Consider the following 11,468-nt stretch of genomic DNA (forward strand, 5'->3'; position numbering starts at 1 on the left):
ACAGAGGTTGATGGGGAGCTCGCTCAAGTGTGAGCCCCTTCATGAGGCATTATGGACTAGCATCCTTCTCTCAAAACTTTAGACTCTTAGATGACGTGTATTGTAGCAATGTTGGAGGAAATGCAACAACAAAGGAATGATGACCGTAATGAAGTCATTTCCTTCCTCAATGGCCTACAAAAAAACTAGTGGAATATATTGGACCGTTTGGAATCTATCAAAAGGAACTAACAACACATCAACGATTGCCTTGACTAGATGGTAGGGCATTTATCTAATGTGGATTTCCATGCCCATGGTGATCATCACTGTCTACCTGCACTCCGGTCACGCACCTCGCTTTCCTCATGCTCCTTAATGGATACTAGTTGTCTTCTCATTCTCTGGTTTTTTTACACCTCTTGTCATTAATTTTTTTGTTATTTTGTGAAGGTTGATAGGTTGTTCTCCGGTTTTGCTTAGCTCTCGTGACTAACAAATCTGATTGGAGTTAATGTGATTAAAGTGAGCCGAGAAAAACATTAACTATACATTTTTTACGAGTTAATAAAAAATGTTTATCCATACAGGAATAAATAAATGATTAAAAATGTTTTTAAAAAATTGTACTCAATATCATTTTTTATTTTTTACGTTTCACATAGTACGAGGATTATATTTCAATTTTATATTTTTAAATTTGACATTATATTAATTACAATTTATTGATAGGATGCAGATTGATGTTCTTAAAATAAATACTAAATAAAAATATAAATGCTATGAAATATTAAGCTCACCGGATCATATATGTTTGAAATTCTCATGGCTGGAGCCACTACTTAATTATCGTCTTCGGCCTCTCAAATCCACTGCCAAATCGTCTCGAGGGTACAGGAAATAACTGAGTGCCGCAGACAAGTAGAAATGGAAAATGAAAGTTCCAGACAAGTAGAGATGAGGAATGCATATATTCCGACCTCACATGGTACACAGCATTCTCTTTTTGTCGGTTTGGCGTTGGCGTTGATTTCTCAAGTGGCGACTCTGTGATTACATTTTCTGCATTTTAGCAATGAAAAGCTTATTGGAGTTTTGTAATGGTTGTTTTTGCAGATATATCGTGCCGCAGCAGAAACGATGGAGATGAGGAACATATATCATTCAATGAGAAAAAAGAAGATTTAGATGACCAGTCCCCGATCGAGCAGGTGGCTCTCACTGTGCCTACAACGGACGATCCAACCATTCCCGTCCTAACTTTCAGGATGTGGGTTCTCGGAATTTTGTCTTGCGTTATCATATCGTTTCTAAATCAGTTTCTTGGGTACAGAAGGGAACCCCTCTCCATTAGTTCAATCGCTGCTCAGGTTGCAGTCCTCCCTCTTGGCCGACTAATGGCAGCAACCATAACCAACAAAAAGTTCTTTGCAGGCAGCACATGGGAGTTCTCGCTGAATCCGGGGCCATTTAATACAAAGGAGCATGTTCTCATCACAATCTTTGCCAATGCAGGGTCAGGAGGTGTGTATGCAATTGGCATTGTCGATATTGTCAAAATTTTCTACCAGAGGAAGCTGACCTTTTTCGTTTCTTTACTCGTTGTCATGACAACCCAGGTTAGGTTTTGACCATTTCTGCTCGAAAGGTTCGTTAAATTCCCTGATGCTTGTTGTTGTCTGCAATATTTCTTACTGTTTTAGATATGCAGATGTTGGGGTATGGATGGGCAGGGGTCTTCAGAAAATATCTAGTGGAACCTCCTACCATGTGGTGGCCTTCAAAGCTTGTTCAGGTTTCTCTGTTCAGGAAATGAGTCTCATTTCATATGATTGGATGAATATATATATATATATATACATATATATATATATGCGTGTTTACAGATATTTGATTAATATAAGCGTTCACTAACATATGAACGAGAAGCGTTATTTTGTTTCAATTTTGTTGATTGCAGAGCTCTTCATAAGAAGGAGGAGAGGCCCAAAGGAGGCCTTACACGAAACCAGTTTTTCATGATTGTCCTTTCATGTAGTTTTGCCTATTATGTAATCCCCGGCTATCTATTTCCCATTGTGACATCCCTGTCATGGATTTGCTGGGTCTTTCCGCACTCTGTTCTTGCACATCAATTGGGTTCAGGACTATATGGCCTTGGCATTGGCTGCCTAGGGATAGATTGGTCCACCATTTCTTCTTACCTGAGAAGCCCTCTTGCTACTCCCTGGTTTTCAGTAGCCAACACTGCAGTCGGATTTTTTCTTGTAATGTATGTGATAACGCCATTAACATATTGGCTCAACTTGTATCATGCAAAGACATTCCCAATCATCTCTTACAGCCTCTTCACCTCCACTGGCCAACCATACGACATCGCCGGAATCGTTGATTCAAACTTCCATCTCGACCGCGAGGTTTATGAGAAGAATGGACCAATACCTCTTACCGCATTCTTTGGTTTTACGTATGGCGTTGGGTTCGCTGCATTAAGTGCCACACTGGTTCACTTCCTCCTGTTTCATGGAAAGTATGTTATCATTCCCTGAATTCATCAGGATTCCATGGATGGAAAAACATTCAGAATGACAATAATGGGTTATAATTTGTTGCAGGGATGTTTGGAGGCTTAGCCTGTCTGCTTTCAGACTTCAGGAATTGGATGTGCACACCAGACTAATGAGAAAGTACAAGCAAGTGCCAGAATTATGGTTCACTGGAATTCTCGTCGGCACTATAGCTTTAGCGATTTTTACATGCGAATATTACAGTGAACAGATTCAATTGCCATGGTGGGGAGTAATACTTGCATGTGGCATTGCCTCCTCCTTCACATTACCCATTGGGGTTATCACTGCAACCACCAATCAGGTAGGTCTATGCGTCATTCATGCAAATTGACTTTTGTTTCGTCAAGCAAAACCATGTCGAGCATACTCTATCATCAATCTTGCGTCAAACTAAACCTTGGATTGCGTTGGTCATAGTAGACGCCGGGTCTGAACATCATCACGGAGTACATCATAGGTTATGTTTATCCAGGCAGACCAGTTGCAAGTGTTTGCTTCAAAACGTATGGATATATAAGCATGCGGCAAGCCTCGTCATTCTTGGGCGATTTTAAGCTAGGTCATTATATGAAAATCCCTCCTAGAGCAATGTTCTGGGTACAGGTATTTAACATGGAACTATTTAATTTTGTACCAAGCATACCTTGGCAGGGCAGAGAGTACAAGTTTCATCAATCTAAAATAGAATTTTCCAAAATTCGATCAAATTTATATTTATTACAAGATTAACTAAAAATCTATGTTTACGGCAAGTTTACAGCCATTATTCTTTCTTGTAACTTTTACTTCAATTTGCGTGCAGATTGTGGGCACAGTTATTTCAGGGATTGTGTACTTAAGCACAGCATGGTGGATCATGCATTCCATTCCCCATATCTGCGACACTGCTGTATTGCCCTCTGACAGCCCATGGACATGTCCAGGCGATCACATCTTCTACTCCGCTTCTGTAATATGGGGATTAGTTGGACCCAGGAGGATTTTTGGAAATGTTGGTGAATATGGAGCAATCAACTGGTTTTTCTTAGTAGGAGCAATCGCTCCAGTCATAGTGTGGTTGTTTCACAGGGCATACCCTAAGAAAGAATGGATCAGGCTTATCAATATGCCTATTCTCATCGGAGCCACGGGGATAATGCCCCCTGCTATGTCGGGAATTTCTGGTTATTCCAAACAAAATACAGTGGAAAAATCCTCTGTTTCCACTGTTCAGAATTTTCTGATAAATTCTGAAACAAAAATATGAACAGAGAGCAATACTCTGTTTTCTGATAATTCAAAAACTCAAAAACCGAGCATAAAATAATACTCCACTTTGCCTCAGGATCACAAACTGATCAAAATAACATTCTGGTTTTGACACAGGAAAATACTCTGTTTTTAACTCAGAAAAACAGAAAAATTTGTTTGCTGGAAACAGTGTTTCAGCAACACAGTTTTTTTTCTCAGTTGCTGAAACAGGTGTTTCAGCAACGTAAAAAATTTTCAGTTGCTGTTCGTGGTGTTTCAGCAACAGGAAATTTTGACGTCAAGTATTTTTTTGAGTTACGAGCTGTTTCAGCAACTAAAAATTTTGACGAAATAACTTTTGGTGAAACAGAAACGCACAGAAAGAAATTTCAATTTATGAAAATAAACCAACATATAAAACTAAGTCTTCCTCACGTAGAGAGATCTTCCTAACAGATTACAACAGGAACACTTCAGTTCCAGAAAACATTTATCTCAGAAAATTTCAGCACTGCTGTGCAATACAAAAAAAAACTTACAAAACTGCACTTCTGTGCATTTCACTGTTCTGGAAATATTTTTCTTCACGCTGCTGCGTGCTCTCATCCGCTCTCTATCTCTCTCACATATTTTCTACTTCTGTTTATGTTTCTATTTATAGTGCGGGAAAGGGTCTTCACCGCCTTAACTTGCTGATGAAATATCTACTGCTCATAATTAACAGATTTGATTTCTTGTTGTATTTCTTGAGTCGGTTGTGCTGAAACCCAAGACTGATAAATGTTGTTACGGCTCGAGGCTGGTTCTTATCTCTTTCAGCCATCTGCTCATTAATATGGTTGCTGTAAAGTAACGATGTGGCGCTGAATCTGATCTTCTTCATTCAGGAAACACAAAAGTAATTAAAGACTAAAAAGATGGTAATGGCGGTGGCTTTAAAAGATCGGAAAAAATGTGGGGCGCCGGATAAAGACAAATGAATAAAGTAAAATAGCTGCTGTTGCTGCACAGCAGTTGGAATTAATATTCCAACACTCCCCTTTTAATTTCAACTGCTGGGTTATCAGTCATACCCAGAAGTTTCCTTAAAAACTCAAAACTTTTCTGATCCAATGGCTTTGTCAGAATATCCGCAACCTGTTCCTGAGTCCTGCGATGTTGTAAAATGATTTCTCCATTGTTCACCAATTCTCTGATGTAGTGAAACTTTGTGTCTATGTGTTTTGTTCTCTTGTGGAATACAGAGTTCTTAGATAATGCAATAGCTGAGCTATTGTCACAAAAAATAACCGTTGCTGTTACCTGCTCCTGGCATAGACTTCTCAACATTCTTCTCATCCAAACCGCTTGACATGCTGCTGCTGTAGCTGCCACATACTCTGCTTCTGCTGTAGATAATGCCACAATTGGCTGTTTCTTTGAAGCCCATGAAATGGCTCCTGAACCTATGTGAAAAATGTAACCAGATGTGCTTTTCCGGTCATCTACACTTCTAGCCCAATCACTATCTGTATATCCAACTAAATCTGAACATTCTGAAACAGTATAAAATATGCCATACCTTTGTGTACCTTTAACATACCTCAGAATTCTCTTTGCTGCCTGCCAATGTGTTTCTTTTGGCTTCTCCATGAATCTGGAAATTAAACTAACAGCATACATTATGTCTGGCCTAGTTGCAGTCAAATACATGAGGCTGCCAACTATGCTCTTGTACACACTAGGGTCAAAATCTTTGCTGCTGTCCTCTTTGCTGAGTTTCAATCCCATCACTGTGGGAGTGATTGCTGTCTTGCTGTCCTGCATGTTAAATCTGCTCAACACTTCATTTACATATTTTGCCTGTGAAATAAAAATTCCATTTTTATTTTGATCTACTTCTATTCCTAAGAAGTATCTCAGCAAACCCATGTCAGTCATCTCAAATTCTTCTTTCATGACTGATTTGAAATTTTCAATGAGGTAGTCATCATTACCTGTAAAAATCACATCATCAACATATAACACAACAATTAAAATTTTACAGTCTTTTTCTTTGATGTAAACAGTGGGTTCTCCCTCACACTTCTCAAATCCGTTCTCCAGTAGATAGGAATCTATCCTACTGTACCACGCTCTTGGTGCTTGCTTCAGCCCATAAAGAGCTTTCTTCAATCTGCAGACTTTGTGCTCTTGGCCTTTCTTCTCATAGCCTAGAGGTTGCTCAATGTAGACCTCTTCCTTTAATACTCCATTCAAGAATGCTAACTTCACGTCCATTTGGTAAACTTTCCATTTGTTTTGTGCTGCTATGGACAACACTGTTCTTACTGTTTCCATTCTTGCAACCGGTGCAAAAGTCTCCTCATAATCTCTCCCATATTGCTGCTTGTATCCCTTGACAACAAGTCTTGCCTTATGCCTTTCTATCTTTCCTTCAGCATTACTTTTGGTCTTGTAGACCCATTTAACTCCAATGACTTCTTTACCTTTTGGTAGATCAACTAAATCCCATGTCTTATTTCTTTCTATGGCATTCATCTCCTCATCCATAGCTTCTCTCCATTTCTTATCTTTAATTGCATCTTCGAAATGAACAGGGTCATCAACATGACAATACAAAGCAAACAAAGAATTCATTCCTTCTTCATAAATATCACTTAAACTTCTGAATTTCTTACCTCTTTCATTTGGTGTGCAAGTGCTTGTAGATGCACTTGAATTTCCTCCTTGTGGTGTGCTTGGAGAAGCACTTTCATTTCTCCTCAAGGGTGTCTCTTGCTGTTCTGTTGTTGGTGCTGCTGTTTGGGGATGTGTTTCAGCCAACTCTTCATCATCATCATCATGAGACAAACAGTTTTTAACATTAACTGTTTTCTCTATGCTTCCATCCCAAGCTTCTTCCTCAATAAATTGAACATCTCTGCTCACAAAAAACTTCTTGGTGGATGGGATATACAACCTGTAAGCTTTGGATTTTTCACTGTATCCAATGAAAATACATTTCTCCCCTTTGCTGTCCAATTTCTTCCTTAGCTGATCTGGAATGTGTGCATAAGCCACACAACCAAAAACTTTCATGTGGGTGACTCCTTGCTTTCTCCCACTCCATGCTTCTTCTGGCACTTTGTTCATCACTGCTTTTGTAGGACATCTATTCAAAATATATACTGCACAGTGTACAGCTTCAGCCCAATAATCATTTGGCAAATGCTTTGCCTTCAACATGCTCCTCGCCATATCCATGATTGTTCTGTTTTTCCTTTCAGCAACTCCATTTTGCTGCGGGGTGTACCTTGCTGTAAATTGCTTATGAATTCCATTTTCCCTGCAAAAACGTAAAAATTCTTTGGAGATATACTCACCTCCTCTGTCAGTTCTCAAAACCTTGATACGCAGCCCACTTTGATTTTCTACAAGTGCTTTGAAATTTTGAAATTTTTCAAACACTTCACTCTTATTCTTCAGAAAATAAACCCAAGTCTTTCTGGTAAAGTCATCAATAAATGTTAGAAAATATTGGCTACCTGCAAGTGATGGAGCTTGCATCGGTCCACATAAATCTGAGTGGACAATTTCTAAGGGTGCTTTTGCCCTTATGCTTTTCCCAGTTGGAAAACTTTGTCTGTGTTGTTTTTCCAATATGCAACCTTCACAAAGGCTGTTTGGCTTTTCTATCAGTGGTAATCCTCTTACCATTCCTTTTCTACTTAACAAATTAAGACCTCCAAAGTTAAGATGTCCAAACCTCAAATGCCACAACCAATTTTCATCCTTTGGTACGCTTTGGAGAGCCTCTTGTGTCACTGCTGCAACTACTTCTTTATTTTTCAGATCTGCCCTTATTCTGAGAGGGAACATCCTGTTCCTTGTCATCTTCACTTCAGCAATACAACGTTTGCTGGGTAATCTGTCCATGATAGTGCATACATCATTCTCAAAGAAAACATTGTAACCCTTCTGAATAAGTTGTCCAATACTCAAGAGATTACACTTCATTCCAGGAACATAATAAACATCTGCTATGGTTTTCGTTTCACCTTTCTTTGTAAATATCTTAACTTCTCCTTTTCCCATAACAGAAATTTTACTATCAGTCCCAAGTGTGACTTGTGACTGCACACTCTGATCTAAAGCAGAAAACAAGGCTATGTTTCCTGTCATATGGTTGCTGCAACCAGAATCTAGAAACCATATATCTTCACTGTTTGTTTCAGCCATATTACAAACTAGCAACACATTATCTTGACTGATATTTTCTCTAGTGATATTTGCACTAGATCTATTACTCATATCATGCTGTTTTTTCCTACATTCATTTGCATAGTGCCCATATTTTTTACAATAATAACATTGGACATTGGATTTTTCATACCTTTGTCCTTGAGCATGATGTTGTCCACTTTGCTGGCTGTTGCCATGGCCTTGGTTCTGATTTGGATTGCTGCCTCTTCCTTGAACGTTTGCTGGACTGTTTCTTCCGCCTCTGTATTGGCTTCTGCCTCTTCCTCTCTTGTTTCCTCTGCCTTGACTTCTTCCTCTTCCAAATGACATCTGGGTCTTGAAGGCTTGCTCCAGAGATGAGTTTTCATTTCTACTCAACCTCTGCTCATGAGTTATTAGTGATGCATGAAGTTCATCAACTGAAAATTTTGAAAGATCCTTTGTCTCTTCTATGGTGGTGACAATCACATCAAACCTTGAGGGTAGGCACCTCAATAGTTTCTCTATAATCCTTCTTTCTTCAAGAGTTTCTCCATGAGACCTTATCTGTGTGACCAAACCAATTGCTTGTGTGAAGAATGAGTCAATATTTTCTGACTCCTTCATACGCAGGTTCTCAAAATCTTTCCTCAGCAACTGTAGTTTTGCTGTCTTCACTTTCTCCATGCCTTGATAGGCTGTCTTGAGAGTTTGCCATGCTTCTCTGGATGTCTTGGCTGCTGCTATCCTCGGAAACACACTCTCATGCACTGCTTGATATAAGAATACAAGGGCTTTTGAGTCCTTCTTCTTATTTCTCTTCAACAGCTCTTTCTCTGCCTGAGTTAATCCAATAAATTCTTCTTCATTTGCTGGTTCTTCAAATCCATATTCAACAAGTTCCCATAAATCATGTGAGACAAACACGGCTTTCATGGTTATTGCCCAGTAGTCATAATTTTTCCCATTGAACTGTGGGAGCTGGGTATTAAACATACCCACGCTGGTACTGGCCATTCTTGCAATACTTGACTGTAAAAAAAATCACTTAATTGTCTTCAGTAGCTACACAAAAAACTAATCTGAAAAATATCTTGACAGCGTTTTCACTCTGCTGGATAATTTGCTGCAGCAACAAATCTTCTTTCAGCTTCTTTGATGTCTTCAAAGAGCCTGAACAAGCTCTGATACTATGTTGGGAATTTCTGGTTATTCCAAACAAAATACAGTGGAAAAATCCTCTGTTTCCACTGTTCAGAATTTTCTGATAAATTCCGAAACAAAAATATGAACAGAGAGCAATACTCTGTTTTCTGATAATTCAAAAACTCAAAAACCGAGCATAAAATAATACTCCACTTTGCCTCAGGATCACAAACTGATCAAAATAACATTCTGGTTTTGACACAGGAAAATACTCTGTTTTTAACTCAGAAAAACAGAAAAATTCGTTTGCTGGAAACGGTGTTTCAGCAACACAGTTTTTTTTCTCAGTTGCTGAAACAGGTGTTTCAGCAACGTAAAAAATTTTCAGTTGCTGTTCGTGGTGTTTCAGCAACAGGAAATTTTGACGTCAAGTATTTTTTGAGTTACGAGCTGTTTCAGCAACTAAAAATTTTGACGAAATAACTTTTGGTGAAACAGAAACGCACAGAAAGAAATTTCAATTTATGAAAATAAACCAACACATAAAACTAAGTCTTCCTCACGTAGAGGGATCTTCCTAACAGATTACAACAGGAACACTTCAGTTCCAGAAAACATTTATCTCAGAAAATTTCAGCACTGCTGTGCAATACAAAAAAAAACTTACAAAACTGCACTTCTGTGCATTTCACTGTTCTGGAAATATTTTTCTTCACGCTGCTGCGTGCTCTCATCCGCTCTCTATCTCTCTCACATATTTTCTACTTTTGTTTCTGTTTCTATTTATAGTGCGGGAAAGGGTCTTCACCGCCTTAACTTGCTGATGAAATATCTACTGCTCATAATTAACAGATTTGATTTCTTGCTGTATTTCTTGAGTCGGTTGTGCTGAAACCCAAGACTGATAAATGCTGTTACGGCTCGAGGCTGGTTCTTATCTCTTTCAGCCGTCTGCTCATTAATATGGTTGCTGTAAAGTAACGATGTGGCGCTGAATCTGATCTTCTTCATTCAGGAAACACAAAAGTAATTAAAGACTGAAAAGATGGTAATGGCGGTGACTTTAAAAGATCGGAAAAAATGTGGGGCGCCTGATAAAGACAAATGAATAAAGTAAAATAGCTGCTGCTGCTGCACAGCAGTTGGAATTAATATTCCAACATGCTACAGCAGTGAATTATACAAGCTGGATACTCATGGGATTCCTTTTCAGCTTTGTACTCTATAGATATAAGAAGGACTGGTGGGAGCGTCACAATTATGTGATGTCTGCAGGATTGGACGCAGGATTGGCGTTCATGGGAGTACTTCTCTACTTCTGCTTGGGATACCAAAATATTTCATTGAATTGGTGGGGAGCAAACATAGACGGTTGCTCCCTCGCACAGTGTCCCGCAGCAAAAGGCATTGACGTCGCTAGCTGCCCATAGCCGAGGATTTCCAGGAACTGATTTTTCCATCCTGTGGCAGATGTTGTTGCTTTGTAATTTGGTGTTCTGTTTTGATATTTCTTCTTCACTAGAAGGGATTAACCCATTTCTTTTCTTTATTTCAGTCTGTGCATTCGAGGAAGTGACATTACGTTACAAAATGGAATTGTATCTTATGATAATTAGGTTTTTACGCCATAGATGCTTGTTGTTTTACCATTTAATATATATATATATATATATATATATATATATATATATATATATATATATATATATATATATATATATATATATATATATATAAGTTTACTTAAAAGAAGTTATTGTTATTATTATTAAAAATGAGACGTTGAATTCGGCGGTAAAGCGTGTTTATTTTATGTTTTAAAGGAAGTCAATTTTATTAGAGTGTAATTCTATTTTTGGGCATTTATTTTTGAGAATTTAATTTTGTTTATCTTTTTTATCTTTATAGCAATAAGTTAATATTTTATTTATGGGAATTGAAGATGTGTGGTGGAGAAGAGTTAGCCTTTTTCACCATCATATTACCACAAAATGGTATGCTTTTTGGATAACAAGATGGTATGGGTTTTGGATAGAGCGTGATATAAGGGATCTAGATGTAGTATTTTTAATTGATTAATATTTTGAAAAGTAAGTTTTTGACTTTTTTCCACTGGAAATGAAATTATTGTGGTGGAGAAGAATTACCATTCTTCACCATTATATTATCACAAAATGGTATGGTTTTTGGATAACAAGAGAGTATGATACAAGGGATTTACAAGTTTTTGATTTTTTTTTCATTGGAAATCAAATTATTGTTTTACTTTAAATCTAAAGGAATTACTTAGTTATTTGTAGCTTGGTGAGAAGAGTGTGAGATCTACCTCCCAACCATCTCATCCAACCACTTCAACTTGGA

General features: G+C 38.1%; 1 protein-coding gene across 1 annotated transcript; it reads left to right on the plus strand.

Annotated features, from left to right (window-relative positions):
- Positions 1-906: 906 nt before the first annotated feature.
- On the plus strand, positions 907-10,537 carry LOC149194965 (oligopeptide transporter 7-like). The gene is made up of 8 exons (XM_089407854.1): positions 907-991; positions 1,096-1,598; positions 1,691-1,782; positions 1,940-2,509; positions 2,595-2,850; positions 2,970-3,152; positions 3,352-3,712; positions 10,278-10,537. Exons 1-8 carry the CDS (start codon positions 907-909, stop codon positions 10,535-10,537), a joined length of 2,310 nt encoding a protein of 769 aa, XP_089263980.1.
- The last annotated feature ends 931 nt before the right edge of the window (positions 10,538-11,468 follow it).

This window comes from Pinus tabuliformis, chromosome 2_2, assembly GCF_031772625.1.
Source record: "Pinus tabuliformis cultivar Carrire ecotype Pingquan chromosome 2_2, CPIR1, whole genome shotgun sequence".
In the NCBI taxonomy this organism is placed as follows: Eukaryota; Viridiplantae; Streptophyta; class Pinopsida; order Pinales; family Pinaceae; genus Pinus; species Pinus tabuliformis.

Excerpts from the sequence above, each read along its gene's own strand:
- LOC149194965 (XM_089407854.1), top strand. The coding sequence starts at position 907 with ATGGAAAATGAAAGTTCCAGACAAGTAGAGATGAGGAATGCATATATT. Across the intron at positions 1,599-1,690 it reads TCGTTGTCATGACAACCCAG|ATGTTGGGGTATGGATGGGC; the intron begins GTTAGGTTTTGA and ends TTAGATATGCAG. Across the intron at positions 3,713-10,277 it reads TGCTATGTCGGGAATTTCTG|CAGTGAATTATACAAGCTGG; the intron begins GTTATTCCAAAC and ends AACATGCTACAG.